This window comes from Salvia hispanica, chromosome 5 (assembly GCF_029641045.1).
Source record: "Salvia hispanica isolate PSC_SH4W2 chromosome 5, Shi_PSC_v1, whole genome shotgun sequence".
Lineage (NCBI taxonomy): Eukaryota > Viridiplantae > Streptophyta > Magnoliopsida > Lamiales > Lamiaceae > Salvia > Salvia hispanica.
The window spans coordinates 38,860,646-38,878,953 of record NC_142696.1 but is presented as its reverse complement, the minus strand read 5'-3'; the positions used below and the strand labels follow the sequence as shown (position 1 = coordinate 38,878,953).

At 38.7% G+C, this 18,308-nt stretch overlaps 1 protein-coding gene across 3 annotated transcripts; it reads left to right on the top strand.

The window, feature by feature from the left end:
* The first annotated feature begins 657 nt into the window (after window positions 1-657).
* On the top strand, window positions 658-10,222 carry LOC125188744 (kinesin-like protein KIN-7D, mitochondrial). Of its 3 annotated transcripts, none has more exons than XM_048085774.2 (25): window positions 658-1,440; window positions 1,574-1,671; window positions 1,886-1,975; window positions 2,188-2,240; window positions 2,760-2,825; window positions 2,960-3,013; window positions 3,311-3,370; window positions 3,691-3,769; window positions 4,574-4,641; window positions 4,944-5,000; window positions 5,114-5,218; window positions 5,307-5,411; window positions 5,678-5,785; window positions 5,878-6,009; window positions 6,165-6,347; window positions 6,565-6,786; window positions 7,130-7,270; window positions 7,402-7,521; window positions 7,615-7,665; window positions 7,810-7,857; window positions 8,204-8,350; window positions 8,443-9,171; window positions 9,368-9,497; window positions 9,583-9,696; window positions 9,808-10,222. In XM_048085774.2, exons 1-24 carry the CDS (start codon window positions 1,115-1,117, stop codon window positions 9,663-9,665), a joined length of 3,255 nt encoding a protein of 1,084 aa, XP_047941731.1. In that variant the 5' UTR covers window positions 658-1,114; the 3' UTR covers window positions 9,666-9,696; window positions 9,808-10,222. The 3 variants fall into 3 exon arrangements, with proteins under 3 accessions (XP_047941731.1, XP_047941730.1, XP_047941732.1); XM_048085773.2 differs by having other exon boundaries at window positions 8,431-9,171; XM_048085775.2 differs by lacking the exon at window positions 6,565-6,786 and having other exon boundaries at window positions 8,431-9,171.
* The last annotated feature ends 8,086 nt before the right edge of the window (window positions 10,223-18,308 follow it).

Below are 18,308 nucleotides of genomic sequence, written 5' to 3'. Positions count from 1 at the left end.
AAAATAAATAATTGAAAGAGGACGAAACAATTATTTTTATTTTCTGTTGGGGCAGAAACAGTGTTGCTCACCAATAAAGGTTCCCAATAAAAGTCGATGAAGAAAACAGAAGGGAAAATCACCAAAAAAAATATCTCACCAAAACTAAAAGGAAGAATTAAATATGCCAACACAGCTTGAGCTCCTGATTATTTTTTTGGCAAATTACCATTAATAGATGCTCCATACAAATCCGTCACCGGCAACCGAAGGAATCTGTCCGCGCGTGCACTCAACTAACCGGTAAGCGCGTGCGGCGTGGCTAATTGGCCGGTGGGTTTTTTGTTACTCCAATACATTAAATTGAGCACTGACAATTTTTACTCTGTCCTATGCAGCTATTGCCACTGTTATTCCCGCTCATTTTTTCATTCGATGAATTCAAATATTAAAAATATTCCGGCGTTCAGCGCCGGTCACAATCCCGCCGATTGCCGGTTTCCCCTAATTTGAACGTTGCGTTGTACAGTGCGCTGGCCGTGTAGTACAGTAAATATATTTCCTTTTTAGGCAGAATTTCCAACCTGGAGCCTCGCACACCATAAAATAATGGAATTCATTTAAATTTTAAAAATTGTAAGAATACATAAAATTAAAAAACCCTCGAGTCGTTTTCACTTCTCACCAGTCCACCTCCCCCCTCTTCTCGCGCTCTCCATCTCTCCCCTCTCTCTACAAGCTCTCTTCTCTCTCTCTCTACTAGTCGTCTTTGTCTTTAAGGAGAAGAAAAGAAGCTATCTCGCTGCTTACCTTTCCCCACGCACCCATACGTGTGTGTGTGTGAATAATTACATATCCATTTATATATCTCGGCTCAAGCTTCATTGACACACAGCATTTTCCGCTGAGAGAAAGCGACAACAAATCCGGAAAAGAGAATCGAACAATGTCGTTCGCTTTGCGAGCTCGCACCACGTGATTTCTGACACATTCTTCTTCTTCCTCATCATCCTTTTTCCCCCAATTTTTTAATCTGTAGGTATGCATACGCATACGCAATGCTGGAACTAAAGCAACTGATCGAACGGAGTGGTGCGATTTCTTTTCGTTGCTTTTCCCCCTTTTGTGTGGAGTGATGGCGAGCTCATCTTCTCGAGGAAGGAACAGTTCACCGTTTCAGTATCAGAAACCGACGAGTCCGTACTCGTCGACGTCGTCTACATCGTCGCTGATGAACAGTCGGTTAATGACGCGGTCGTGCTCTTCTTCGGTGACGTCGTTTCACGGGGATGGTTACGGAGCTAGATCCGCGATGCCGGGACAGAGTAGAGGGGATTATCCGCTGGACCAGACGCCGGTGAGTTACCCATCGGTGGATGACCAGCTGATTAGCGAACCAGATAATTCTACTTCGAGATCGGGGGATAGCATTTCGGTGACGATTAGATTTCGGCCTTTGAGGTGCATTTGAACTTCATGATAGATCTGACTTTGACTGATTCTCGATGTTTCATATTAGGGGATTTTTAAAGCTAGGGCAGAATATAAGAGTATCGAATTTTGAATTTATTTTGCATTTTCGATTTGGTGACAGTGATCGGGAATATCAGAGAGGGGATGAGATTGCTTGGTATACAGATGACGATAACATTGTGCGAAATGAGTATAATCCGATGACTGCCTATGCATTTGGTATTATTCTTTCCATCTTTTGCATATTCTATCTTACTTTGAGTATAATCAGAATTCTATATTGGATGAACTGGAATTCGTGTTCAACACCTAGCTATTGAAAGATTGAATAATGTGATAGCATTGGTTGTATGCTATCTAGTTTCTAAATTAGTTGGATTACCATTGATATCTAATTTCTTCAATTATGCTGTTTTTTAACTATCTTTGACAGACAGAGTATTTGGGCCTGATACGATCACTGAAGAAGTATATGAAGTAGCTGCTCGACCTGTAGTTAAGTCTGCAATGGAGGGCATAAATGGTATGCTAAACATGGTTCTCAACGCAATGGCTGCTTATTTTGATTATAATTAAACCCAAGTTGGGGACTGTTGAATTTCATATTAGTACCTGTTGAAACTGGCTCAAGCTCTGATTCTCTTATTTTAACGATCATTCAAATTTCAGTTACGACTGATTCACTGCTTGTACTCATAGGGTGTGCAAACTGATACTTGTTGAGTGGTTGTGCAGGGACTGTATTTGCTTATGGTGTTACTAGCAGTGGAAAGACACATACTATGCATGTAAGTTAAATCCTTCATTATGATGCATCCTTATTGATGTTTTGTCTACTACTCGTGATAGAGAGATGCTATAAATCACTAATAAAGTTGGGAGTTGCGAGAAAACTGAATGCATGGAATGTCGTTAAACTGTAAGAGAATGGTTAATGTTATTATCCTAGTTAACACGTGTTTCATTAATTATCTTGAACAAATAATATCATGACCAATGCTTGGTGCATAAAATGTTTAACATCCTATTTTGTCACGAATCATCAACATGGGCTTGTTATTTCAGTGTATTAAATGGTACAAATTCTTAATACTTGTATATGGTGTACATTCCTTAAGCAGTAATAATATCTAAACCTAGCAACTCAAATTATGTCGCAATATACATTTAGTGTTGAAGATGAGATGTTTATGTACCATCTGGTTCCTTGCTTAATACATATCCTGAGCTCCCAAGTGAGTTTAGAGGTTTTGTTTCAGAGCGAAACTGACTTAGCTGATCTCACTGTTGTATCCATATCTTATCAGGGGGATCATGATTCTCCTGGCATAATACCATTGGCTATAAAGGACGTCTTTAGCATGATCCAAGATGTAAGTTTGCTTGTCCTCTTCTACATGTTTCGAATAGCTTCATTTATTGCATATTTAATACAGACCGAATTTATTTTTGTCTATGAGCAATCTTGTTATGGATACATGGATGACTAATTTTAATGTCTTATCAGACTCCAGGTCGCGAATTCTTACTTCGGGTGTCATATCTCGAAATCTATAATGAGGTCAGTTCTAGATTATGTATTCTACATTTGATAATGCACCATGGATGTGGGGCAGAAGACTCATTTTTGCTCTACACATCTTAGTTTATCTAATTGTTATTCACGTTTGATGAGCACATCCCTTATTAAGTTATTGAAAAGAGTCACTGCCTTTAAAATTTCTAGCATGGCGCCTATGTTTTACTGAATTTATATGCTACCAATTTCTAGTTCAAAGAATCTAGCCCAACTGGCTCATTTGGATTATCTTATGTTCCAATTTTTGTGACCCGTGTCTTTTGATATCTATGCTACCAGGTGATTAATGACTTGCTGGATCCAACTGGTCAAAATTTGCGTGTCAGAGAGGATGCACAGGTTTTTTACTCTATAATTGTCCTTTCTTCCTGTCATATTTGCTTTTACGCTATAAGCTGCATGTTGGCAATATGGGAGCGGAGTTGATTGTTTATCCTCAGCTAGATGTTAGCGCAAATTCAGATGATTGTCCTTGTTGAGCATTTGCAACTGATATTATTTAGAATAAGCTGAACTGGATTCAAAAAATTAGAACTTGATCAATTGAACCAATTTTATCACCCTGCTGAAACTGCTGTGACACACCTTTCTGTTGGACCAGCACTCCTTTGTACTTCACATGGACTGCTGATTTGTTTTCTTTTGCTGAATATGTGCAGGGGACTTATGTTGAGGGCATTAAAGAGGAAGTTGTTTTGTCTCCTGGACATGCTCTTTCATTTATTGCTGCTGGAGAAGGTATCTGCCACAGTGTTTCTGTTAGGAAAATACATCTTCCTACTGGTTTCCATATTAACTCTTCAATGAAACCAACCCTCACTTTTACTGAGGAAAAGCTTCAACCAACCCCCTTTCTTCCTCCCTCTTTATGCTATCCCATTTTTCAAATCGACACTAATTATGTATTGGTGTTCTAAATTGAGCATTTCTTTTTCTGTCGAAAAACTTTGGTATATCTCAAGCATTTATCATTTGTTTGAAATAGATATGGCCCGAAGTAAAAGAACCAGTAGAAGGATTCAACAATAGTCACTTTTACTTTCAGCCAAAATTTGCTGGGCACCAAAACTATTTATTTACTCAATTTTACGGCAGTAGGTTTTGTACTTGCTAAACACTTTCAACATTTGAAGTAGAAATGCACGAACTCAGACTAAAATTGACAGAGTAGGAACACATGAACTTGGACTAAAATTGACAGAGTATCCACTAAAACAATTCAATGAGGAGATTGTCCAAAATTGATAGAGTAGCCACTAAAATGGAATTTTCTCTATGTATGCTACGAGCTCTAACACATTGATGATTGATATTATTTATTGTCTCTCATATTGGCAATACATAAAGGATTGCAAATTGCAATAAGAGTAAACGGCTCATTCGTAGAGTTAATTTTGTCTTTATAACTTAAAACTAATGTAAAATATCCCTACACTTCTAACATTGTAGTAACGACGAAACACATAAATATGTCCAGTTTAACTTATTTTCTACTAAAATATATGGTACAATAGTTTGATATTTATTGTTATGTCATGGCAGAACATCGTCATGTTGGATCAAATAATTTCAACCTATTCAGCAGCCGTAGTCATACGATATTTACGTTGGTATGCCTTTTCTACTTTCCCTTAATTGCCCTCATTGTCATTTATAGTAGTTATTGCAATAAAATGGTGCCTCTTCTCTACTATTCTCGTGAAGGCATCTTTCGCGGTGATCCCTTTGGTACTTCAATTTTCTTTTGACAATACTCTTTTACCCCTTTCCAATTGTGTCCTGTTTTGTATTTGTGTCTACATTCTGCAACTTTTCCTTAATATTTCATTTCATCCCATTTTCGTCGTTCTTATGTCTTCAGTACATTTAATTTCAATCTCCTACATTTGAAAATGGTCCTTTTATACTACAGATGATCGAAAGTAGTGCACATGGAGATGACTATGATGGAGTTATATTCTCACAATTGGTATGAATGTTTACCTTATCAATGAATATGAAAAATAAGACTGTTGTTAATCATAGTGAATTAGATTAAATCATGAAAAAGTTTTCATGCTTTGTTTGGTCTTATTTCTTTAGAACCTAATCGATTTAGCTGGATCTGAGAGCTCAAAAACAGAAACAACTGGTCTACGGAGAAAAGAAGGATCTTACATAAATAAAAGTCTTCTAACACTTGGATCTGTGAGTACTTGTCTTTATTGGTTATCATATAAATTATTTTTCATCTATTTTTGTCTGTTTTGATTTGGTTATCCTTTCTGATGCGAAGGTGATTGGGAAACTTAGTGAAGGGAAAGCGGCACATGTTCCCTACCGAGATTCAAAGCTTACACGACTTTTGCAGTCTTCGCTAAGTGGGCATGGACATGTTTCGGTGAGCTCATATTAAATGCTAATGATTTTTTACTTTATTGATAAAGCATCTCATGAGAGGCTGTCTAGAACGCTCAACCTTCAACTTATTTGACATTAATTGGTTCTTTGTCTTGTTGGATATCTTTACATTATAAGCTTTAATGCTCTATGAATATAGATCTTCCAAATTCTTTCAACATTTACTTTATTACTTTTTGTGTGTGCATTCCATTCTAATTTTACTGTATTCGACTGCCTCTGACCTCTAGTTCTAACTTTTTGAAGCTTATATGCACAATTACTCCTGCATCAAGTAATTTGGAGGAAACACATAACACACTAAAATTTGCAAGCAGGGCAAAGCGTGTTGAAATATATGCCTCACGTAATAAGGTTAGATCAACTGTGTATTATTGTCAAATTCTTCTTTTTATTGTAAAAAGTGGATCCCGACCCAGAATTGGCAATTTGTTTTAATATATCAGATAATTGATGAGAAATCGCTGATCAAGAAGTATCAACGAGAAATATCATGTCTCAAAGAGGAACTCGATCAACTCAGAAGTGGAGTGATCGTTGGCGTCCCCCATGAAGAAATTTTGGTCCTAAAACAGCAGGTACGGTATCTATACATGTAATCTAGGATATTGGAAGATTTTTGAGCAGTGTGGGTTGTGGATAAAATAAATTGCTAAAAGCATGTTCCTATTCTACTGTTGCACATCAAGAAAAATCACTTAGCTTATTGATCTCTCTGTTGTGTGCTACACAGTTGGAAGAAGGACAAGTCAAAATGCAATCGAGATTGGAGGAGGAAGAAGAAGCTAAGTCAGCTCTAATGAGCAGAATTCAAAGGTTAACAAAGTTAATACTTGTTTCCTCAAAAAATTCAATGCCTGGACAATTGGGTGAGACACCTTCTCACCAAAGGAGTCTTTCCGCTTCTGAGGATGATGTAAGTAGCGTGGAATATTTTCTTCTGTTTATTATAATTTATTGAAGTCAACTTAAGTTGCGTCAAATTATGAAATTCTAGTATCAAGACTTGTTATGACTATTGCTAGATCTTCCAAGTGGGTCACGGTCAGCCAACTTTCATATGTTCTATAGGCCTCGAAGGAAAATTAGTTTGCCTTGTTTTCATTTACCATTCTTGTTCTCTTGTCTAACAGAAGTTGGATGTTCTGCATGATGGTTCTGTTAAACTTGATGGCGAGAATCAAAAAGATTCTTCTTCTGCTTTAATAATTTCATCAGAGGCTTATCATTTAAAACATAGAAGATCATTCAGCAAGTGGAATGATGATATTTCACAAGCTGGCAGTACTTTAACTGAAACAACTCGAGCGGGTGAACTTATTAGTGGTTCTTCCTGTGCGTCAAAACTGCCTATAGTATGTTCTAACTCCTCTCCTAACACACTGTGTCTGCATTAAATTTTTTGAAGTGTAACTAATAGATGTCTAGGTTTTGCCAATACTATTATCTGTAGAGGAAAACATGTAGCAATCACGTCATTTGGTATTGAAAATCTGTCCTCTATTTTTCTTCATTCCTCCAAACTATAACTCCTTTGAAAATCTTAGTCATGATACTAAGTCCGTTTTTTCTACATATAACCATTTGTTAGTTTCGGCAGTAACTTCTTGTTTGAGTTTTAGATCCCTAGTGAAGGAGCATCAGTTTGTTTAAATACATCTAAACGGCTCTCTTCTTTTAATTTGTTACCAATTGTAGGATGAGGTGACTATGTCAGATCATATGGACCTTCTGGTGGAGCAAGTGAAGATGCTTGCAGGAGAGATTGCTTTTAGCACTAGCACCCTAAAGCGTCTAGTAGAGCAGTCTGCAAACGACCCTGAAAGCTCAAGATCGCAGGTAATATTAATTTCATTTCCAAGATTATGGGTAATGACATTGTTTTTTTTTTTATTGTGAATTTCTATATGTATGCTTGGGTAATTTGTGAAGTAATTTTAGGACTGCTAAAATTGTCATCCTAACCACAGATTGAGAACTTGGAGCGTGAAATTCAAGAGAAGCGGAAGCAGATGAGAGTTTTGGAACAACGAATAGTTGACAGTGGTGAAGCTTCAGTTGCTAGTGCATCAATGGTTGAAATGCAACAGGTTTCTCTATTTATGTTAAGTTAAATGTTTCATGCCGTGCTTATTTGATAGTACTAGCTTGGTATTAATTGTTTGGCCTGTTTTTCTCAACAGACCATTACGAAGCTCATGGCACAGTGCAGTGAGACGGGTTTTGAGCTTGAGGTTTTTCTCCTTCTACTCGTGTTGCTATATTGCATTTATTTGTGTCACAAATAGTTGCTATCACTTGCCATTTTCTGTCATGCCTTTTCAAATGATAAATGAAAAATTGTTGGGTTCTTAGTCTTCCTTGGTCTTGCAATACAGATTAAATCTGCAGACAACCGTGTACTTCAAGAACAGCTTCAGAATAAGGTAATCTTATCATTGCCGTGATTAATTTTGCAATTTATTACTCCCTCCGTCCCAGAGAAGATGTCACACTTGGGAAATGGCACAGGATTTTAGGAGATGTTATTTTGTGTATTAAGTGGTGAGAGAAAATATAATTTTATAATTGATGTGAGAAGGAACTTTTTCCAAAAGAGGAAATGTGACATCTTTTGTGGGACAAACTAAAAAGGAAAGTGTGACATCTTTTTTGGGACGGAGGGAGTACTTATTATCTCCATCACTTGCCAAATTTTTAGAAAAAGAAGGTACTCTTATTTGTTGTCGTAGTTCTGCCCACTTAAGGTAATTATTCTACTTTTACTATCAGTCTGCAGAAATCAAGGAATTGGAAGAGAAGATTCTCCAGCTGGAGCAGCAATTAGCTTCTGTTTCGAGTGACAATAAGTCGTCTACTTCTGGGAATTGTGTCCCTGATGAATATACTGAAGAGTTGAAGAAAAAAGTTCAGTTGCAGGTAATTTTTTTCTATACCCTTGATAAATTCATGGACTTATTTTAAGGGTTTTGATTTTCGACATTTGACTCAAACTGAAGCTGGTCCATCAGGAAATGGAGACTGAAAAGCTGAAATTACAACATGTTCAAATTCTAGAGGAGAATAGCGGATTGCACATACAAAATCAGAAACTAGCTGAGGAAGCTTCTTACGCTAAGGAACTAGCATCAGCTGCTGCAGTAGAGCTAAAGAACTTAGCTGGTGAAGTCACCAAGCTGTCGCTACAGAATTCAAAACTAGAGAAGGAAATGCAGGTGGCTCGTGAGTTGAGCACTAGAAGTTCTGGCAGTTATGGTGGTAACCGCAAGCACAATGATGTTCAAAGAACTAATCGTAGAGGTCGCGTTTCTGGCAGAGCAAATGAAGTTTCTGGAATGGTTAATGATGATTTTGACATGTGGAATCTTGACCCAGAGGATATAAAAATGGAGTTAGAAGCCCGAAAGCAACGCGAGGCCATCCTTGAGGCTGCCTTGGCTGAGAAGGAAATTTTGGAAGACGAGTACAGGAAAAAGGTTGAGGAGGCAAAGAAGAGGGAAGCTGCTCTAGAAAATGATCTGGCAAACATGTGGGTACTGGTTGCTCGTCTAAAGAAAGAGGTTGCTTCTGCGCAAGAAACAAAGGTTATTGGTACTCAGAATGAAGATGCAGGCCAATTAGGTGATGCAAAAAGTGACAGTGATCACAAAGATCCACCCCTTCAGAATCGCCAAGCTCAAGAAAACTCAATGACAAGTTCAGTCGTTGCCAAAGAAGAGCCACTAGTGGTCCGCCTGAAGGTGAATTATTGCTTCTTCACTCTTTAAACATGCACGTTGTTTTAAGGCTGCTAAATTATAATTCTTCTATATTGTTATTTTCTGTAAAAAAACTTGCAAAATCTAGAAATATGCATGTCTGCATGAGTTCTGCTAAATATTCTGTTATAAAAGGTCAAAATCACTTGATCTTATCATTTTCTTTGAATCTGTGAAGGCTCGAATGCAAGAGATGAAGGAGAAAGAGCTTCGACACAGTGGGAATGGAGATGCAAATTCTCATGTGTGTAAAGTTTGTTTTGAATCTCCTACAGCTACCATGCTTCTACCATGTCGTCATTTTTGCTGTGAGTTATTTCCTGATTGAAATCCTGTTACAAGCTTGATTTGCTCAACCGTGAACCATTTATAATATTTTTACTATTATTGCAGTATGCAAGTCATGTTCCCTTGCTTGCTCAGAATGTCCTATTTGCCGAACAAGCATCAGTGATCGGATTTTTGCCTTTACTTGATAAACTAAGTTAACCATCCTTCGGAGATAAGGTGAGGCAAAAACCATCCTTTTCACGTCACATTAATTTCAACAACTATCTCATATTTACTTACTAAATCTATCTTACCATGACTATAAGATTGATTTTATTGGTCATGCAGGGATCACAGTTCTCTCCAATGTTCACCTGCAAAACGCAGGTTCTATTCTTTCATTGATCGACCTGTATGTAATTGAACTCAACTAAAATTATCGCTCTCCGTTTCTTCCTCTGTACAAAGGGACTGTGCTTCCCGAGCCCCCTTGAGGCGAAAACTACTGAGTAAGCTCATGGTAGATAAGTTCCATGGACAATCTCCGCCCGTGGAAGAAACAAACTTGGTCATTTAATGGAACTCGTTATTTATGCTGAACATTCTTAATTTTATTTTGCGCTCCCTTTGTATAAATAGAAGTAGCTGAATCTCCAAGTAGCTGCTAAATCATGTGATGTGAGGGAAGAAAAAAAAGGAATGAAACTGTCAATAATGACAAGCAATTTCAACTTCAATTTTTAATGTCCATATTCCCTCTTCACGGATTTGTTATGAATGGTATTAAATCCAAAATTATTGTTCCAGATTAAAGAATTGCATGTGATGATGTTTAAGCCTTGTTGTGAAGCCATTATAAGCTGCTTTGGGAGCCACTGTTATTGCTACTTCCTTTTATTTGCAGGTTTCTACTTTTCCATCTATGATACATGTGCATTGCTGTTGCAACCATTGTTATATAGTACTCCCTCCGTCTCAGAGAAGTTGACACACTTTCCTTTTTAGTTTGACCACAAAAGATGTCACATTTCCCTTTTTAGAAAAATTTCTCTCTCACATGAATGTAAAAATTATATTTTCTCTCTCTATTTAACACACAAAACAAAACCTCCTAAAATCCCGTGCCATTTTCAAAGTATGCCAACTTCTCTGGGACGGATGGAGTAATATTTACCTCCTTTATCTCACAATAATAGTCACTCTTTCTCATTTTGGTCCGTCCCATAATAATTGTCACACTTTATTTTTACAATAAGTATTAAATAAGTTTTTCATTCCACTAACTCACTTCACTCGCATTTTATTATAAAATTAATATAAAAAAGTGAGTCTCACATTCAATCAACTTTTCTAATCAACTTTTCTTTATATTTTTAAAAATCCGTGCCCACAATAAGAGTGTCAATTATTATAGGACGGAGGGAGTAATATATTGCACTGTATATATTTCATCGGTTGATGAGATAAGATGGTCCAAGTTTTTCCTACTAATAATAAAATCACAAGCTATTAAAAACTTTATTCAAATAAAATTTCCCATTTCCCATTAAAGACTTTATACATCCACATGCATCACATGATTTTGCTCCCTCCGTAAACATGATTTTGATTATACATCCTCATGGAAAAGGGAAACTTATTTGAGATCCATCTATAAACATGAAGCTGTTTTTGCTCCCTCTCAACTTCTCTCACTGCATTACAGGATTTTGATTTGAGTTCCTCAAACTCCTCGCAGAGTTGGCTAGCGTGAGGAAGGATGCCCCCCGTCGGCGCACACACGTACATCGCCCAAAGCTTTCTTGGCCTTCCCAGCAACACGCGTATACATCAAGTTGCAGCAGCCTTGAACCGCCCGCTCGCCGACCAATGAAGTAGCCTTCTCGGCTATTTAACTCAGGAACGCCGCCTTCACCTCCAACTCTCCTGGCGGAGTTGGCGGCGCATCCCCTCGTAACGGAGATAAACTCGATTTCCTCAAGGCTGGTGTACTCAGCCTCTTCCAACCATTCTATGATTTCCCAGCGCGGGACGAAGCTGAAAGCAAAACCGAGATTGAAACCGAATAACAATTTTCAATACTATCTACTCTTCCAACAGTAATTCCGATGCTGAAGCCAGTCCCCGTCCTCTTCGGTATTCAAGCACATATAGCTTGATCAGGTCCAGACCATTTATTAACCATGCTTAAGACAATGCTGACGATAGAATTTCACATAACATTAGTATAAAGTCTAAGAAGTTGAAACATGTAGGAAATTAAAAATAAATCCAAAAAATAGTAAATTATTTTTTTCACCCCTAAACGATGTCAAATGATGATGTCAGACGACCAAAACCCATCGTCCATCATCGCGGCCATGTCGCAAACATCGTGCGGATTTCAAGTCATTTTAATAGAATAATACGAGGGTCACTATGAGTATGTGCTGGAGCATACAAGTTTAAAGCACCATGTGAATTTAACCGTGCGAATTTTAACCTACTTCGTCGGACATTTGATGATATCAAATCAATAGCCGATGATATCATACGGGAGATCGACAGAGAGAGGACGCTTCTTTCTTTATCGTTCGCATTTTATTCCATTGGAGTCATGTTCATAGGTTCCTTCATACCCAATTTTGAGGACTTTGTGATTCCTGTAAATCTAAATTTGCAACATTTTGATAGAAAAATTGGGTTGAAAGTTATACCCTTTCTTACTTCGATTGCGTGGGGATGCTCAACAACGCAATTAATAACGATGTTGTTCGTTCGACAAAGACTCTAACAACGGCGACATGGATTCAGAAGGCGGCAACCCTGGTGTAGGGATCAGATCACTCGGGATTCGCTAATTACCGGGACCTCTTTATATTGATTGATCTCTGAGATGGCTAATCTCAAAAATTACAAGCCAAGTACAACAATAGCTACAAGATAGCAAGATTACAAAATACACTTAGTACAGAGAGTTCAAATCAGTAACCCTAGCTACTAGCCAAGCCTTCAACCAGGCTGGACTCCACAAGCTTGATCCGATTAAACACCTGCACACTAAGTAGAAGGATTAGTAATCAAATGCAAGATCCTTGCGGATCTAAATTGAAAAAGCAACAAATTTCAGAAGATTTAGGATATGGCTCAAGTCGCACACACACGACTTCACAGGGCCAAGGACCTCCTCAATCTTCACCAACAAGTCTCAAGGGAGCACCGCGAAGTAATCGAACCCTAACCCTAGGGATACTCCGACTGCTACAACACAAGATACCACCCCAGACACCCGGAAACTCACAGCAATCTCAGAGTACTTCTCTGCAACACAAGAACCCTCAAGGAAACCTCCAATCTCTCAAGAATCCAACGAAGAGGTTGGACAAACCCTAGATCTGAGAAGGAATGCTCAAAGACTCATACACTCAGAAACTAAACCGATGATTCTCTCTAGAACCGAGAACCAACGAGGGAAACAGAAGATCGGAGAAGATGGCCGGCGATCGGTGCCGGAATCCAAAGAGAGAGAAGAGAGAGAAGCAGCTCACACAAGAGAGAGAGAGAGAGAGTCTGGTATTGAATGAGAATGTGATAAGTCACCAGACTCATAACAAACACACACCTAGATCCAACGGCCAACATCCACGATCTGTGTGATAGATAGCCACGTGGCAGCCATCGGAGCATCCCTCTAAGTTATTGGGCCAAAACCAATCATGGGTCACCAATAAACACTTGGGCCTCTGAATTAAATCGGCCCAGCCAACTTAATCAAGCCCAATCACAATTAGAGTCCACCATACTTCACATACTCCACCTTGGGCTAAATTGGATAAATAGAGGAGAGCCACGGTCATGTGTTGCTTTCATCATAGCCTACAAGGCCCTCTCAAGACACCAAAGAGTTTTAAAGCTCATTAGTCAAGAGATAAGGCCTGGTTGCCTAGTAAGACACCAGATGGCAAGCCAATTAGTCTTATAGGACTTTTACTGCCTTGTGATTTCAACTAAGCCAAGACTTAATGAATCATCAAGGTCTTTCCCCCGAGACATGCATATGCACATGCTAACCACAATCAAAATGCAGCCTTTTAATGCAAGAAAGCAGTTTCTCCACAGGTAAGCACTTAGTGCCCATGTCTGGAGGGTTTTTATCAGTATGCACTTTATGCAACAAAACCTCACATTTTTCAACAACATCTCTAATGAAATGGAACCTAACATCTATATGTTTAGTTCTATCATGAAAAACAGGATTTTTGCACAATTGGATAGCAGACTGGCTATCAGAATAAACAGCAGGAGTATTATGCAAGAATTTGAGTTCAGAGAGAACTCCCTTTAACCAAATAGCCTCCTTCATAGCCTCTGTGATGGCTATATATTCTGACTCAGTAGTGGAGAGGGCAACTATGTGCTGCAATTGTGATTTCCAACTAATACAAGACCTACACACAGTAAACACATAAGAAGTAGTGGACTTTCTCTTGTCCTTGTCATTTGCATAGTTAGAATCAACAAAACCACATAGCTCAACACCATCATCACACTTAGAAAAACACAGACCATACTTGGAAGTATGTTTCAGATACCTAAGCAACCATTTAAGAGCCTCCCAATGCACAGGTCCTGGATTAGACATGTATCTACTTAAGCAAGAAACAGCATAGGCAGTATCAGGCCTAGTACTAACCATGAGATACATAACAGAGCCTATAGCATTGGAATAAGGGACCTTCTTCATAGCTTTCACATCTGACTCAGACTTAGGACACAAGTCCTTACTTAGCAAGAAATGAGCAGCTAGAGGAACAGAAGCAGTTTTAGCACCAAGCATATTAAACTTTTCAAGAATTTTTCGCACATAAGGCTCCTGATGAAGAATCAGAGATGAGGACTTCCTATCCCTTAGGATATTGATCCCCAAAATCTTTTTGGCATCACCAAGGTCTTTCATGTCAAAATTATCACATAGAGCAGATTGCACATGTTTAACAGACTTCATGCAAGGACCCATAATAAGCATATCATCCACATACAGCAGCAAGAACACAGGCACTTTATCAAGATCTTTCACATACAAACAAGCATCAAAGGAGCTCCTAACAAAGCCTAACTTCTGCATGCAAGTATTGAACTTAATATTCCACTGCCTTGGAGATTGTTTAAGACCATACAAAGCTTTCTTAAGTAAACACACATGATTGGGAAATTTTGGATCCACAAAACCCTCTGGTTGTTTCATGTAAATGGGTTTATCCAAGTCACCATGAAGAAAAACAGTTTTGACATCCATTTGCTTTAATTCCCAATTAAAATGAGCACATAAGGCAAGCATCACTCTCACAGTAGTAAACTTAACCAAAGGAGAAAAAATTTCTGTATAGTCTACCCCCTCTTGCTGTGTAAAACCCTTTGCAACCAACCTAGCCTTGTACCTCAACCCCTCAATCTCATCTTTCAGCTTAAACAACCACCTGCAGTCAACCACAGAGGCACCAGAGGGCAGAGGCACAAGAATCCAGGTTTTATTAACATACAAAGAGTGGATTTCTTCTGTCATAGCTTTGAATCACATGTCCCAAAATTTGGACTTCTGAGCCTGCTTATAAGATTGGGGCTCATTTCCATCAGACTCAAAAACATTAAAAGCAAGATTAACCAAGTTAACAAGGCCTAAATACCTAACAGGGGGATTATGATTCCTTCTGACTCTATCTCTAGACAGGAGGTAATCCTTCAAATCTGGACCAGGGTTAGGAACATGTTCAGGCTCAACAACTTGGTCATCATGAAGAGTCACATTTTGGGGTTCAGGCTCAAGCTGAGGCTCAAGCTCAGGTTCTGGTTCAGGGTCAGGGGCTATAGGGTTTGTATTCCAGAAGTGCTCCACCTCACTTGGAGCATCATTAGATGACTCCACCTCAGTGAGAGTGTCAGTGGACTCCACCTCACTAAGAGGCTCATTGTCAGCATTTATAGGAGAGGTATCAGGGTCAGGCTTAAGACAGGGGAATTCATCCTCATTAAAGACCACATCCCTACTTATTATGACCCTAAAGCCTGGTTCACTTCTATTCCAAATCCTATAACTCTTAACCCCTTCTGGATATCCAAGAAATACCCCTTTCTTGGATCTGGGATCCAGCTTATCAGTTTTAGAGTGAATGAAAACACTACATCCAAAAACTTTTAAATGGGATAAAGAGATTTTCCTCCCAGTGAATATAGACTCAGGACATTTACCCTTTAAAGGGACTGAGGGAGACCTATTCACCAGGTATGCTGAAGTCAGAAGGGCTTCACCCCAAAATTTTTTAGAAAGACCACTTTTAGACAAAAGACACCTAACTTTTTCCAAAAGAGTACTGTTCATCCTTTCAGCAACTCCATTTTGCTGAGGGGTATAAGGAGTGGTCTTGTGTCTTTTAATTCCAAACTTGGAGCACAAAGCATCCATTTGGGAATTACAAAACTCAAGACCATTATCTGTCCTAATGACTTTAATGGTTTTCCCAGTTTGATTTTCAGCAAGATTTTTCCAAGTCAAAATTTTTCAAAGACTTCAGACTTATTTTTCATTAAAAAACACCAAACTTTCCTGGAGAAATCATCAATTATGGACAGAACATACACAGACCCTGAATGAGAAGAAATAGAGGCTGGTCCCCACACATCCATGTGGAGATACTCAAGAACACTCTGACTGACATTGTCAGTCATAGGAGTGTGGAAGGTAACTCTGTGTTGTTTGCCCAACACAGTGTCACAAAAGGGGAGACTATTTTGAAAATCATTTTCAGATAACAACTCATTTTTCTTCAAAATATTAAGACCCTTTTCACTCATATGACCAAGTCTATTATGCCACAACATGGCCTTATCAACCCTAACCACATTAGCAAGATTACTCACACAGGCCACAGATTGAGCAGAACACACATAGAGATTACACTTCTTCTCAGCTTTAAACAAACACATAGCACCCTTACAGATTTTCATAACACCCTGCCCCCACTTACCCTCAAAACCTTCTTGTTCTAAACATGTACAGGAGAGCAGGTTGTAACACAAATCAGGCACATATCTCACATTCTTCAAATTAAGCACATAGCCATTACTGAATTTCAAACACACTGTACCAATGCCAAGAATCTGACACTTTTTGTCATTTGCCATAGAAACAAAGGTATTTTCCACAGGTTTGAAATCAGAAAACACATTTTTGAAAGGAGAGATATGATAGGTGCATCCAGAATCAATTAGTCAGTCATTAATGGAAAAAGAACAGCCAAGAGTAGAGTTAACAGAAAGAATATCATGAGTCATGAAGCAAACACCTTCAGAATCACTATCCTTAGCCAGGTTAGCCATGGAATCCAGTTGATTATTATTATTTTTCTGCTTTTTAGAATTAGGGCACTCCTTTTTATAGTGACCAACCTCACCACAGTTAAAACATTTTCTATTAGCCTTAGGATTCCTGCTCTTAGACCTGGACCTACTCTTGCCCTTCTTTTTACCATTCCCATTAGAGTTACTGTCCTCATTACCCCCCCTATTTTTAGATTTGCCCCTAACATTTAAAGCCTTTGACTGAGCAGTTTTAAAAGCTTGATTTTCCTTAAGCTCAATTTCTTTGGATTTTACAGAACTAATGATTAAATCAAGGGGGCAGAATCCCTACCATACTTAATGGCAGCTTTAACATCATTGTAAGAATCAGGTATAGCATTCATTAGGGCAATGCTAGTATACTCATCAATGGTTTTGTCACCAGACCTTTTAATGTCTTGAACAAGTTTTTGAAAAATATTAATATTATCCTCAATATCCTTTGAAAGATCAAGTTTGAATTTAAAGAGTTTTTCCAGCAAATACATTCTTGATGACATTGAGGTTTCAGTATACAGAGTATCTAGCTTTTCCCACAGCTCAGAGGCAGACTCAATGGTACCAACCTTTCTAATCACAGAGTCAGAGAGGTTGAGTATAATAATAGACCTAGCTAATTCATTCATTTCTGCAGCCTTATCTGCAGACTCAGTGTCAGGGACTAACCCCTCAACAGATTTGAAAACTTTATGCTGAATTAAAACACACTTCATTTTCTGTTTCCAAATCACAAAATCATTTTTCCCATTAAAGGGGACAATGCCAACTGGGTGGGGCATTTTGAGAAAGATCTTAACACACACAAAAGTACCAGTAACCCAGAGAGCACAACAAGCAACCCTGCTTTCACAGAGAGTGGTCTTAAACACACAACAGTCAAAGAGACCACTTAAAACAGATATGCAGGGGTTTCTCATGCAAGAAACACAGAAGCACTTATACAGCAAAAGCGCACACGCACAGGGGTCACCTCAAAGTGATCTCAGACTCAAGATTCAAGTCCAGAAGGAGTTCCTCCCTATCTGTCACGTGTACCCCGGCAAGAGGATTTCCCAGTTCACAATCACCCAATGTATGGGGGCGCAGGGGGTCACTCAAGGCGGTTAAGGCACAGGGTGGATAGGCAATTCACTCAAGGACACAGATTCAAGCTCTGGGATACACACTTTGAGATTAAAGAGACACTCAAAGAAAAAAAATAGCAACGGAAGTAAGAAAGCTGTAAAGAGCAACTAGAACATGCAAAACAAGTAGGAGAACAGAGAGCCTAAGCCACGGCCAGTGGCAACTACCAGCAACAACTGCCCACCCCTAAAACTAGAAAGCTATAAAAGTTTTAGAGATCCAGCCAATTTACCTGAGCGAAAACCCTTCGTTAAGGATAATCCGACTTACCTCAGAGTCTGTACCGGAGGCTGAGCCTTACTCTGACGAGCCCACCTCCTTATATTGCGACCCGGCGCGCCCAAGTGATC